Source organism: Corvus hawaiiensis, chromosome 27 (genome assembly GCF_020740725.1).
Source record: "Corvus hawaiiensis isolate bCorHaw1 chromosome 27, bCorHaw1.pri.cur, whole genome shotgun sequence".
NCBI lineage: Eukaryota > Metazoa > Chordata > Aves > Passeriformes > Corvidae > Corvus > Corvus hawaiiensis.
Genome location: NC_063239.1, coordinates 2593775 through 2608463, shown reverse-complemented (window position 1 = coordinate 2608463; position 14689 = coordinate 2593775). Strand labels below are relative to the sequence as shown.

General features: G+C 49.9%; 1 protein-coding gene across 2 annotated transcripts in view; it reads right to left on the bottom strand.

The window, feature by feature from the left end:
• Window positions 1-14689, bottom strand: part of UNC5D (unc-5 netrin receptor D) — a 90967-nt gene that overhangs the window by 32894 nt on the left and 43384 nt on the right. For both annotated transcript variants that reach the window (XM_048287365.1, XM_048287366.1), the window contains exon 4: window positions 12943-13046. In XM_048287365.1, the coding sequence (XP_048143322.1) occupies window positions 12943-13046 (104 nt within the window). The remainder of the gene's footprint in view (window positions 1-12942; window positions 13047-14689) is intronic.

The window sequence follows — 14689 nt, the reverse complement described above, 5'->3', positions numbered from 1 at the left end:
GTTACCTGAGTGCGAGGTACAACACCACATGTTTCACACTGAAAATGGGGAAAAGATTTTAGCTCTGTGATCCCTTTGCCATCTCTCTGTCCTCCTGTACCCAACCCTCCCTCCCAGCCAGGGGACTCTTCCCCTGTGCCTGCAGGAGCCTGGGCACAGCTCGGGAGCAGGGACCAAGCAGCCACGCTAAATCCAGCCATGCCAAACCTTTTCCTGGACAATATCCCTTGGAGTGTGCTCCAGCCAAGCCTAACCCTTCCCTGAGCAGCATCCCTTGGAGTGTGTTCCCTTTTCCTGTGGTCTAAGACACAGCACAACCAACTAATCCATTCACTGCTCAGTTCCCCTTCTGCAGTTAACCTTAATGCTAATTATCCGAGGGGGTTTCGGCAAAGAAATTAGGAATTCAATTTAAATTATGGAGCAGCCGCATGGGCATAAATCAAGTGACAGGAGTTCGATGGTGAATCCACTTTATGTGCAGTGAAATGGGCAGAGAAATGACAAACACAGCCAGCGTTCCCAGAGTTCATTACTTCACAAGTGTGTTTATAAATTCTGACTCTCCTCGGGTCGGGGGATTTTTGGGGTGGTGAGAGAGGTTCAAGGTCCCCATTCCTGTCACCCTCACCCTTGGGGCTGCTCCAGGAGGGAGCACACACTGATGTGTGCTTGCTGAGTCTGGAATGTGGGGTTTGGTGAAGAGAAAACATTAAAACATTTACTTTAAAGCAGAGCATTTAAAAGAATGATGATCCCAGCGAAGGGAGAACATTAAACAGACGGAACATAAACACCAAAGTGTTGGGACGTGAGATCAAACCCTGATTTGCCAGGGAGGATGGCACTGCCAGTGCTCCCCTCATTCCAGCCCCCCTCCCCTGAAGAAAACCAGGTTTATCCAAAGCCATGCCCTGCTCTGCCTCATCAGATGGAGGCTTTCAAAGATGGGGAACCAAGGGATGGATTTATGGGATAAAAACACATTTAAAGGAGTCATGATGACAGAAGATGTTTGTCACTGGCAGGGATGTAACCTTTGGGAAACTTCAGCCCCCGCACAAACACACACAAAGCAACCAGGGAAAATGAAGGCAGCAAAGAAGCTACAAGGTCTCTGGACTGGAATGAGCCGTGGGGTCTGGACTGCAGTGTCTGAAGGGCAGACTCAAAACTCCTCAGTGTTTCACTTCCCTCACTGTGTCATCAGAGCAGGTCACACAGTTGCCTGTAACAGAATTAAATCCTTTTCCTTTTAAGAATCAGTCTGATGATCTTGAACCAGACTTTAAACCTGCTATAAAATGCTGTAGATTTATAGAAAAATATCTGGTTTTTCCCGCTGAAATTCAATCTGCTCAGAATTAACCCCTCTTCCCTCAGTTTCCAAGGAGGGCTGATCACATCAGGATCTGCGGCTCCGGGGGCAGGCAGGGATTAACTCGGCCCCTCCGTGCTGGGTGGCAGCAGCACAATTAGCATCATCATAAATTCCTTCCAGTTACAAAAAGCAATTATCACAGACCAGCTTAGGACATTATCAGAGTAAAATCAGCTCAACACCCTACAGCCTGGGCAGATTATGGAGTCAGAGAACTCTTCTCCGTTAAAAACAAAGCTTATCCCAACTCATCCACTAAGAGTCCTTCACCAGTTACTCTGAGGGACATTCAAACATCCCAAGACCTGGGAGTGAATTTTTGGCTTTTTTAGTGATCTTGTTTGACATTACAACCAGATTTAATACCCAAGGCAGCTCCCAGCCCCTGTGGGCACAGTGATAATTCGGGAGGCCAGCAGACAAAGGGCCTCCTGTCCCTGCTTTTGGATTATCCTCTGCTGCCCTTCAACCACCGCGTGTGCCTTTCCCAGTGGTCACTCCCAGACACAGCCACATCTCAGATAACGCTCACAGTGTCAGCTCCTCCTCAGGGGACAGTCAATGGCTTCCTGATGCGAGATAAATGCTCCAGGGTTCAGAGATGGGGCAGGTGGCTCATGGAAGGATTCTTGTAGCACAGCCCATGGCGATGTTTTTCTCTCACAGCAGCAAAAACCTCCTTGCCTTCCTCTAACATGGAACTCCCGCTCCTAAAAATTCAAGCTGGAGGAATCTTCCACAATGTCCCAGCTGGAATGAGGGTGGGGATGGGCAGGGCAGGTGCCCCATTCCAGGGACACGCTGAGGGGGCAGAGCCTTGGTCACACTTTTATCTCCCTTCCTACCCTGAGCCTCAAGCCAGGAGGGGAAGCCTCCATCGGCACAAATCTCCGTGGGGGTTTCACACAAACCCAAGGGCAGTGTGCTGGCTGCTCCCTGCCTTTATTATCGTTATTTTATCAACACCATCACAAGCCACTAATGCTGCTCCGGGAGCCCCTCACAACACCCGGAGCAGGTCAGCTGTACCTACCTGCTGCATTTTTTAAAATTAATCTATGGAGGGAACTCTGTTCCCGAATCATTTAATCACAGCACTGTCACACCGGACGGGTAAGCATATTTTTCCTTCATTAGATTGAATATATAATCTCATTACAGGAATCTGACATGCTGAGTAACCCATAAACCAGCCTGGGTCATGCTGGGGGAGCTCGGAGGAGTCTGCTCTGAGGGGATGTGCTTGGTGGTGGCCAGAGGGATCAGCTGAGACCTCCAGTTCTGCTCATGCCCATTTTCTGGGCTGTTATTTCCTTTGCAGGGCAGGCAGGGAGGATTTGCTGCACAAACCTCCATCATCAAGGGGAGAAATCCTCACTTGTGGCCACCAAGGGCCACAGCTCCTCCTCTGAGCTCCGCCCAGCTTGCTTGGAAATCCCAACCAAACATTCACACTGATGGAAGATCCAGAGGAGAGAACACAGGCCAGCATGGGAGGGGGTGAGTCAAAATGCAATTAAAATAAGATTTGGAATCAGCATAAAGGGAGAGGTGACAGCCTGGACGTGTGCATCAATTTATAGTGGTAGAGGTGGGCAAGGAGCTGACTCAGCCAGGCTATTTTGGATCACTGGGATAAAGAGCCACTGCTAAAAATGCCACTGCTAATGGTACCTTGTCTGCTTGGTAAAAACATCATCAGATCCCAAGTAAGTTTATCTTTATGCCTATTTTTGGAGGAATAAATTCTACCATTAACTGGGGCACTGTTTTTAATCTCCATGCACAAATGCTGAACAAACCAGCATTAATAACCCCAAAGGTCATTAGCGGGGCTGGGGTGGGAGTTTCCCAGTGGGACAGAGCACACACATGGCCTGACTTCAATGCTTTTATGGTGAGCAGAAATAAACGACCAAACCCTTGTCCCTGCAAAGCTCAGCAGTGCAGGTGAGCAGCTGAGCCTCAACTTTTGTTTTGCTAAGTAACTCCACATTGAAGGATACAGAGAAATCCATGGATCTCATCCTAAACTGTGCCATGCTCACTGTGATCTCAGCTCTGTGAGTCGGGGGGTGGGTGAGAAACAGCCCCAGGCTGAGGGATGGAGCTCCTGGAGCCCCATCAGTGAGGTTTTACTTGTTCTCAGTGCACAGACGTTTGGACAGTAATTCAAGTGCTGCTGACACTGGAAAACCCTTTTCAGATAAGGCCATTGGTGATGACGTTTGCAGGGCTTTGCTAAGGTGGTGTCCCGATAGGCAGGATCACATTTATGTAGGAAATGTTTGGAGATAAGGAAATTGCCACAGGAAGCTCTCAGTAATTGAAGCCAAATCCTTCCAAGGCTGTAATTTCACTGTTCTCACGAGTTCTGGGGATCATTAATACCTGATGATGTTGCTTTTTGTTAGCAGCCTTCAGATGTGATCAATTCAAGAATGTAACTGTGAGGTCTTACAGGAGTCACAGAATGGCCTGGGTTGGGAGGGCCCTGGAAGATCACTGAACACCCTTTAGATTCATTACAGAATCATCTCTTCGTACACGCTGGAGTCTTTCAACCCAAACTCTACAGAAATACAGTTGTTAGTTAACAAATGTGTGACATTTGTGTGTCACTGAATGCTAAATGCAACAGGCACCAGACTCGCAACTTCCCGCTCTCTCTTTTAATGCTGTTTACAAGTAGAAAAGGTGTTGATCTCTGTCCCCAGAGGCAGAACATTCCCCAAACCATGAAAGCACATCTCAGTGCCACAGCACTGCTGAGTGCAGAGCCACCGGTGGGGCCTCCAGCTTGTTCAGTCCCCACCTCCATCGCTGTGAACTTCCCAAATCCCCGCAGGACTCGCTCACACAATCATCCCCATGGTTATAAACACAGTGATAAAGTCTCATAACTTATCCTTTCATGTTCAAGCATTCAAAATTAAAAACATTTCTGAAAACAGGGCCAGAGAAACCAGACACCACTGCAAAGCAGCACATCAAACCCAGAGAAGCCCCAGAGCACATGTCTGTATAAAAAGGAATTATCTATTCAGGGGAACTACAAAGTTATCTCTCTGCTTTTTTCTTTTCACTTTAGCAATCTAATTCAGAAGCGCTTTGCTCCAGCATTTCTATTTCATGACCTCGCTACCTCCTGGCTGTATTGATTTATTCACAATGAGCCAAATCTCAGAAGGAAAACAAACATTTTTCTGCTGGAAGAAAACCCTGTCCACAGCTCCTCTGCCCACCTGAAAGGCAGCACAGCCCCTCGTCGTGGAGACAACATCCAAGGGCTGTGTCCACGAAAGGGGATGTGTGCAGGGACTGAAGTGCTTCCAAATGCTGCAAAATGGACAAAATCAGCAGGAGAGGCACCTGGAGATGCTGCTGAGGGGATGGGAGCAGGGCTGGAAGTGCCACTGATTCGGGTGATTGGTGCAGGGACAGAGGGGACAAATGGAGTGAGAGATTTCACACGTTCAGCCAGGGCAGTGGCAGGACAGGGAAGAGCCCAGAGTGTCCAGCAGGGTGTTGGGGTGGCAGTGGAGCAATCCCAGAGATGGGAGGGAAGGGCTGGAGCAGCTCCAGGCTGAAGCAGCAGCTCTGCCCTCAACCCCGGGGAGTCCTGACCACTCCTGAGCTCAAACCACCCCAAATTCCCCTGCTGCCAGGATAAATCACAGAACAGGATTACTGGGAGCAGCAGGTGAGGAAGAGCAAGGCGTGGCTGAAGATGTAACAGCACATTAAATAAATGGAATTTGGTCTGGTTCTGTGCTGTCCACAACAAACAGCTCAAACAGAACAGCTTTAATGGAGCCCAGGTTTTATAGGATAAAGAGGCTGATGTGTCATTAGACAAAATAAAATCAGTCCAGAGCAGCATGTCCTGTATGAGCCATGACAGTTCTCAATCTTTGCTGGATGGGAAACTATAAAAATTATGAATTTGTTCTTAAAAGCAGCTAAAAATCTCAATGTAAATAGCAGATCAATCACAAATGAGATATTGCACATAACCAGGCAGGGTCCTGAGAGTGAAATATCTCCAGTGAGAAATGAAACACATTCATTGTACTTGTAACTAATATCCCTTAAAAGTAAAGCAAATATTGCTATTGCAGAGCCAGGATCCATAAGCACCTGTACAAATGCAGGCTGTTTGCACTGAGCAATCCCACTCTGCTCCCTGTAACTGCACCAGGATTCATGGCAGGCTGTAACTCTCAGCCTGCTTTGGTGGTGTTTTACGACAGCCCCATTATCCTGCCACGTCCCGTTTTAGTGAGCGCGTGCCAGCCCCATAAATACACAAACCTATGTAAAACAGGCTCTCGCTGCTTTTGGAATCCTTGCAGCTTTTGAATTTTATGTGGGTTTTGCGTTTTGTTGATGTGCTAGCGGTGGAATGTGTGCTGCCCAGAAGAGAAATGATTTTACATTTCCATTAAAAGCCCCTGCGGTAAATAAACCCTTGGAACTCAGGCAGAGATTCCTGGGAACATCTACAGCACTCCATTAAAATGTCAAAATCTGTGTTAAACATTTGAAAAAGCAGCACTGGATGCAGCACATTTAAATCTTAAATATATGCATATATTATGTGATAAAGATATTTTAGAGTATTCCACAAACCTCTGCAGAGCACTCAACAGTAATAGTTCAGTAACAGTAAACTATCAGTAATCGTTTAGCACAACAGCTGCCCTTTTATGACAAAAGAAACCCAATCCCAAAACAAAAAACAAGTGAACAAAAAGAGCCCAAGACTCCTGAGAACTGCATCACAAGCAGAGCAGACAGGAGGAGCAGGGAGAGCTGCGAGTGCCTGCTAATGCTCAAACACCCGATTTGGTCTGAGTGTTTATTCCTAAGAAAGCGATCTGGGGTGAATTTTAAGGCTCAGGTTTGCACCTCGTGCCTCACAATGGGCTTGGCTGCTGCTCCCCCTCTCCACCCCAGCACTTCCCGGTGGGAATTGGCTCCCCCAGCTCCTCCCTGCAGGTCTCAAGCCCCTCAGCATCGCTCAGGTGAAGATAAGCAGAGTCCAGCAAGTGAAAGGTTGGCCTTGGGTTCATTTGTGTGAAAGCCTGAGGTTTATAAACATTTATCTCTAGTATCAGAGCTTATGTGGCACTTTAATACCAAGGCAGTGACGTTTCTAAGGGACAGGACAGAGCAGTGGTGACAGAATTTATGACCCCTCGGGGCAGCTCTGGCCCCATTTCGAAGCACTCCCAGTCTCACACCTGCAGATTTAAGATGCCCCATTTCCACATCAAACCCAGGCCTCTCGGAGTGACACAAATGACTCCTGGAGCTTCGCTCCAGTGCAGGAAATGGCAGCTCCCTGTCCGATGGAGGAAACATTTAAAAACCTGATTTTCAAGCCCACTGAATGAAACAGGAACAAGCCCTGACAGCTGAGAAATCCAAAGCCCATCTGTCACTGACGGAGGAGGCAGCAGTGACACTCCCCCAGCAGCCCACGACACCTGGCTGAAGGATTACCAGCTACTAAAGCACTTTTATTTTTTGCTCCTGTACCAAAAAGAATTAATATTTTACACTCTGAGGCACTAATAAGGCCGAACACACAGCCCAGAGATTATCCTAAACTTCATTAAATGGGTGTTGACCAAGGATTTTCCAGGTTACAGCTCAGCCCTGCTCTGACAACAGCCCAGGGGCTGGGAGAAGCAGGCAGTGGGAAGGAATTAGCAGCGAGGAGGGTGGAATTTATTGTGTTTGCTGACTGCTGCAGGACCTGTCCGTCACCCTGAGTCCTTCTGAGCTGGTCAGAGCTGCACAGGGTGACAGAACGGAGCGTTCCCCTTCCTCACTCCAAGGGAAACGCTCGTGTCACTGACTCCGGCTCAGCTCTGAGTCCTCACAGCTCAGAGAGAGGAAAACCCCCTTGGCAGAGCACAGGGGGGCACTGGGGGGTGAGTGGGGTGAGCAGCCAGCATTTTGGATGTGAAATCCCTCCAAAGCTGCTTTGGCCAGTCGGGAATGAGCAGCTCTGCACCGCGCAATGGCAGGGCTGGGACACAGAACATCACAGACAGCGGGGATTTCTCAGGGGTGAGGGCTTTGTACCCATTTAGGAACACACAGCCTCATTCTCCGCTGCACTTGGGGGATGGATTTAAAGCTGAGAGCTCTGAGAAGCATCTGGGTGACCTCACATGGCTGCCTCAGGAGTGGGAACTCCGGCAAGGGTCTCTGTGACCCTGCAAGTGAAGGGTTACAGGACTTCACATAATGTGGGAGCATCCCAAACTCTTCTACATGGCATCAGTGCCAAACACCACTCGAGTCTTTTTTTTTGTCTTCTCCTCCACCCCAAAAACTGAGGAGTTTCAAGAAACTGAAGATAGCGCAGACTGGAGAAAACTTACTTAAGGGAAGACAACAAGGTCAGCTAAGAAGATAAGGAAAGAATGCATCATGAAATTCACTTGAGGAGAGAAAGAAAGAGAAGGAACAAAAGCTCTTTTCTATGTTCACTGTACAGAATGGAGCAGTGCCTATGAACAGACCAGAAGTCCAAGAACAGGAAGCAAACCCAACCCGTGCCACTTGCTGGGTGACCCATGGCCTGAGGTTCCGACTGCAGGCGTCCCTGCTTGCCTGACCCCAGGCAGGGCTGCACAATTGCCCCTTGATAAACCTGATCAGGACCGGGATGAGTGAAGAGGAGACCGTGGGGAGCAAACAGGGAGAGCTCTGAGCTCTGCTGGGACTCCCCACACGTCCCCTCTGCTCTGAATGGGCTCATTTGCCCTAGTTTCCCTCTCATATCCTCCAGGCTGAACTGAGCCATTTATCAGCCACACTCAGGGTCCAGGAGCTGAACACAGGGGGCACTTTATGCCAGGCTAGAGGTTAAGGACATGCCCTAAAAGTCATCTGAAAGCAGTGTGAGGCTCCTTGGAGCTGAGGAGCTGCTGAGGGAATGACACAGAGTAATAACCCAGCCGCCATAAACAACTGTGAACCACAGAACACAGCAAACACCAAAAAAACAGCACAGCCCAAGGGTGAGAAACATTTCACCTCAGTAACTCGACGCTCTTTTCATGCACCTGTTTAGGCTGAGTGGAGGTTTCTCCCTGGTACCAGAGTGATGTGGAAGGGCAGGCACTAAGGGAGAGCTGCTGCAGGGGGTGCCCCTGGAGGAAATGCCCCGTGTGTGGTGCCCCTGGCACACACAGGGCTTTAGAAATGTCCTTCTGACAGAGAAGCCTCTCTTCCCTTCCCAGATTCCTTCCCAAAGCACCGGCTGTGCACAGAGAGCAAGGTCGGCCTGGAGAGAGACCCTCACCTGCCAGGCCGAACTGTGGCTCTGGCAAAAGCAACATTGCAATCCACATTTCTGAGGAACTTCCCTCCCTTCCCCCTCATTTTCAGCAAGGACAAAATCAGAAGCATTTCCTCTGAGCCCTGTGGTGTGAAACAACCCCAGGGATGCACTCGGGCTCAGGGGTCCAAGGCCAGGTCCCTGCCTGGATCCCTGAGGGTCCCCCCTGTCCCTCAAGAGCCCACCCTGAGCCAAAGGACACAATTCCTGCCCACAATTAATAAATATCTCCCTGGGGAGGGGCTGCTGAGGGACTGGAACCAGGCCTGACTCCTCCCCAGGCCAGCTCCACATCAATAGTGAAAGGAATGGCTCTGGTCCCACCGAGCCCCTGCCAGCAGAGACTCTGCAAGAGTTGAATCAACATTTGCCACAGCAGGGGATTTTCAGCTGCTCTATTTAAATGCTGCATTTTCTTTTTCATTTCGATGCTTAACTCATAAAAACTGAATTTATTTGGGTTGGGTGCTGATGCCTGCAAGCACAGCTGCTCACCAGCTCTCTCTGCTCGCTATGTAAATGCATGAGAAGAGGATTTAAAAGCCTTTTCCAGCCTGCCCAGCACCAGGATTTGGGTTTTCTTCCTCTCTTACTGCTGTGGTGATGCAGCCAGGGTGCCCCAAACCCCCACACCCTCCCAAAGCAGAGGTGTGCAGAGTGGTCTTGTGTTCCCTGCTTTGCAGAGGAGAACTCTGGAGATGGGAAACTGCTCCCAAAGAGTGCAGGGGCAGAAATAAATCCAGGGTGGGCTGCAGAGAGGCTGAAGGCAGCTGAGCTGGACCTGCCCAGGACAAGCAGAAGCTTCAGGAGCAGAGCCAGGTGCTCCAGGATGTGGCACCTGGGAAGGAGGTGCCTGTCCCTGGATTCAGAATGGTTTCAGCATTCTCTAAGGTTATCCAGACTATCTGAAAGGGTAAAACATGAGGGAAGACCTCGGTTAACTCGGTTCTCTCCACTGCTGCTGCCACAGGAGGATTTGTTGTTCCCAAACCCAGGCACATCCACAGAGTTCCAGCACAAGAGGGGGACTTCGGGAGTGCAATCAAATTCTTGGAAAGGGGCTGCAGGCCCAGGGAGCTGCTCCTTGGTCAGCCTTTGCCTCCAGGTGTGGCCAGCAGGAGCAGCTGGAATGTGCTGCTGAGGGAGCCAGGGCACAGCAGCTTCACCCAGAGCTTGCCCAGCCCGGTCTGGAGCTCCCGAGGCAGCCCTGGAAGAGCTGAGTTGGAATTTTGCTGCTCCCTATTTGTAATCCCTGGATTTTGCTCTCACTGATGTGTTACTCAGCTTAAAGACCATTTACCAAACAGAACTGTGTGAGCAGAGCAGCCCCAGCGTCACACGAGCTGCCATTGCTGGGAAATTCATTCCCACAAGCTGAGTTTTAAGCCATATTCAGTTCAGACACGCTCAAACTGTGGATCCAGCCCTTTAATCCTTCTCCTAACTGATTTTCCACTTGTTGTGTGCAGAAACGAACACGTATAAAAGCAAACTTTATCTGGGTGTTCCCACTGCTGCTGGAAGCCTCTCTCCTTCCGAACAGATGGCAGGAACAGACACTGCTCCCAACAAAATTCATTTACAGGAATTCTCCCTAAAGACCCTCTGCTTTGGATCCCTGTGTGATCCATCCCTGCTGTCCCACCCCACCACCAAAAAACTGAAGAATGGGATTAGGACAGAGGGGCACCACTGGCCTGTGCAACCCCGATGATGCCGCTCAGGTAAATTCCCTTTCCTGCACACAGGCACAGGGAGGGGTGGGCCCCAGGGCACACCACGGCATCAGCACCCCTGGGAGAGGATCAAATATTTCCTAACCAGCACCAGGAGCTGCTGGGAGCCACTCACTCGGTTCTGGCCAAGGAAACATCAGCACCAGGTGAGAGGATCTGAGCAGTGACCAGAAACGTGGAGAGGAACAGTGGAAATGAAAGGTTCTCCCTCCTGGGGAGGTAATTCCAAGGTAATTCCAAGGAAACTGTGCCAGCCATCACTAGAAAATATCCCTGCCTTCCACACCTTCAGGGCTGATGACAGGAATTTTCACATCAAGCTGTGGGACAGGTTAAGAGCATTTATTTTAACACTTCTGGCCTTAGGTTTAGGAGAGTTTCAGCACCTCCAGGGTCCAGAAAGAACAGTTCCAGGGAAGAAGATTTCTATCCCTGATCATGGGGCTGGTTCCCATAACTAACTGGGAACTGAGGTTTCACTCCAGGTGTGAAGAGTTTGAACTGCAGGGGCTGCTCAGAGCCCTTCCCAGCCACTGCCAGGAATGCGTTTGTGAGGGGTGGTGGCCAGCACAGGGAATGTGTTTGGATTTTGGGAAAACAGCGTTCCTGAAGCTCTGCACTCGGAATAACCAAACTAACAATGCTCCAGAAGTTCTGCACTCGGAATAACCAAACTCTCCCCAAGGGAGAGGCTCTGGCTCGGAGCAGGGAAGGGGCTGGAGCCTCCTCCCCCCCTTGTTTGCAGTTCTCTTTGGGCTGAACAAACACCGACAATGCCCCAATCAGCACCCACTCTGCATCTCAACACTACGAGCTCCTTTGTCCGGAGTCATTTCCAGCCTTACGTTTCCATTCAGGGCTGCATCCAAAGTCGAATGAAATAAATTCTTGGATCAGAGCCACGGATTCGCTGCCAGAGCTGGGGTTTGTAACCCTCAGCACTGCTCAGCACCCACAGAACAATCCCTGAGGGAGCCTTTGAGGCTCAGTTATTCCTCAGCCATGAGTTAAACAGGGCAGGCTGTCCTTAAACTTAGAAATAAGGCTGAGTTTATCCCCCCAGCCCAGAGCCACGGTTTAACTGGTTTAACCCACCTTCTAAAGACTCACTCACTTGATGAGCCCAGAATTAGCTTGAGCCTTTATGGGACGTTTTATTGGCCAAAGCAAACCTGACCTGGTGAGATTTACAGCTTTATTAGCAGCAATAACAATTGTACTGTCAACAGCAGTAAATCAGGGTTTGTTGGGAACTCCTCCATGTTAATCTGGAGCAAGCAATTAAAATGTCAGGTTTTCATTGGACATGATTCCTACCTTCCATGGAAGACAGACTCCCTGTTTAACTGGGGAATGTAAAGCTGCCAGCTCAAAGAATTCTAAAATCCTCAGTAAAACTCAAACGGACCAAGGCTGTTTTGGGAGCCACACCTTTGGGGGTTTGTTTTGTCTACAAAACAGATCCATTTTCCAGAGCGCACATTCAGCAATTCTGGCAATTCTCTGTAATGCAACATCCATTTTTCTGGTAACGAGTGAAAATGCCACGGAGCCGAGGAGAAGGTCGGAGCAGAAATTGGACTGACAGAGTAATGCACACCAGAAACCTGGATACCAATCCAGCCACTCACTGAGCCCATTTCTGCCTCATTTTCCTCTCCTTTAGCACTTCTGCCTCCCTGATGGTGTCTCTGCATTTCTCCTCTTTATTTCCAGGGACAGCTGCTCCAGACCCTTCTCATTAACTAAAAGCACACATTTCTCCGGAGTTAATTTTCCTTTCTTCCTCCCATTCTTACCAACCCCAGCCACACTGGGGATAAGTGGCAGAAACAACCCCTGAGTGATCCCTGCTCTCACTCCCCTGAAGGTGCTGGGGAGAACTGCAGGGTGCAATCAGAAATGCAACATTTCCCTGGGTTTTTTACAGCCCCTGCAGCAGATTTTTAAACACGACTGACTTCAAACCTCTCCCTCCAGGAGCAGCCTGGTTATTGCCGTTTTAAGGCATTCCCGTTGTTTTCCTGTTAAGATCCAGCTCTCATCACAAAAAGCCTGTTTAAAGCTAAGCCAAACCCCACCAAACTATTACTTGCAGCAGATTTTCTCTCCCCAGCAACCATTTATTGTAATATTTTTAGGTTTGCCTTTTTCTCTGTCTTGTTTTTCGAGGAGAAAAGTAATTCCTGGGAAATTAAGCAACAATCTGCTTTTGGTTTGGAAGAACAGGACTTGAAAACCATCTGAAAACCAGGATTTCTCAGCAAACAGTCCAGAATTTGGATAAAAAGCCATGCTTTTGAAAACTTAGCAAATCCAAAAAAGACACTTGAGGCGTTCTGGGGGAGAAGAGCACTGGGACCAACACCTCCAGCACCCCACGGGAGCTGAGCCCTTTGCTTCCCCCATCCTTCCCCCATCCCAAAGCTTTTTCCTGTGCCCCCTGTCCCCATCCCAAACCTCACCTCGGCTGCGGGGACACCCTCAGGGGGCCGGCAGTGCAGGACAATCATCCCCTCGATGGGAACCTCCTTGCCCTGGGGGTCTTGCTCGAAGTTCTTCCGTAGATCTGCAGGGTTGGACACAAGAATTCATCACAATTGGCATTCCTGCCCCAAAGCTCCGTGGGGACTGCAGGCTGAGCCACCCTCCTGGATCCCTGGATCCCATCATCTCCAGCTGCATTCCCATTTCTCCGCTCTCCAAACCCATCTGTGTTGGACACAAGCAGTGCCAGAATCCTCAGCCCAGGTTCCAGCCGTGCATCCCATCCCAAAAATTGGGGAGCTCAACGCAGGAACCACGTGGAATCCCGAGGGTGAGTGACTCCAGGCCTGGCCTGCTCAGAGCAGTGCCGGATAACTCTGATCTGTTCACATCTCACCCCGAAAGCTGCAGGGAGAGGGGGGAAGGGGCTGGGAGCAATTCACAGAATCACAGAATGAACTAGGTTGGAAAAGACCTTTGAGATCATCAGGTCCAACCTGTGACCTTAGTTCCACGCTGGGGACAAATTGCTCCACTCCAGACACCGCTGCCCAGGTGATAACTGAGATTAAGAAATGTCTCAGAGCTGCTGCAGCACCTCTGGGTGTCTGGGCAGACCAGAACAGACATGGAGAGAGCTGGATCCAGCTGGGATCACTGGATCCCAGACACGTCCAGGAATCTGTGGAGTCTCCTTGCTGTGGAAGCAAAGCAAAGCCTCGGGAACGTGCCTTGCTGCTCGAGGCGTTCCATTAGGAACTCCCATCGCCTCCCCACTGTCTCAGGCTCCACAGTGGGGATTTACTGACTCAACTCCCTGCCTTGCTCACACCTGATGAAACAGAGCCTGGCACTGCAGAGCCTCCCCAGCGCTCCCAGATATTTTACAGAACGCCTGAGGACTTATCTGAGCCAGCTGCTCGCTGCACAAAGATGCTCTCAGTGCCTGCACTCTCCTCTCCATGACTCTTTGTTAATGTCGATTTTCCCCCCCCAGATAACCAATATCTTTTCCAGCGCTCTCTTTAAAAAGGCATTCATTAACAGCCGGGCTGCGCTTGTGCCTACAAATGCCTTTATTAGGATGAAAAACAGAGCAGGATCCGTTTGCTCTGCCTTCCCCACTATCACAGAGAAATACTCACCTGCTTCTTTGGAGAAATATAAAGTGCTGCAACGCTGTGGACTCGATTCACAATTCAGAAACTTGGGGATTTAAGTGCAAAATAAAAAAAAAAAGGATGAAGTAAAGTCGCCGGTTCCTCAGTGCACAGGGGCGCTGTGAGGATGTTCTGGCTTCTGCCACAGACTGGACCTGCAGGGTCTCATCCCTGATCCTCCTCAGGGTCTTCCCCAAGCCATAAATCCGTGCCCCAGGATGTTCCCTCTGCAGCTCCTGCTGTGCCTGAGGAGCCCCTTCACCTCTGCCCCCCAGAATTGCTGCTTTTCCCATCAAAACACTCAGCTTTGAGCAGGAACAGCACAGGAGCGGGCAGAGAGGAGCTCAGCTCCCACACAAAGCCTCCAGGCACCCTCAGAACACTCCAGGCTGAGCTGAAGAGCCTCTTCAGAGCAGTGTGGGGTTAATGGGGTCTCTGGGGCACTGGGAAGAAGAACTGGTCCCACAGTGAGGGGTTTAAAAGCCCCAGCACACGGCTCCTCCTGCTCCTGCTGAGCTTGGCTCAAATTGCCATTTTGTGGGGCTGGGAAATCACAGTGCAGAGA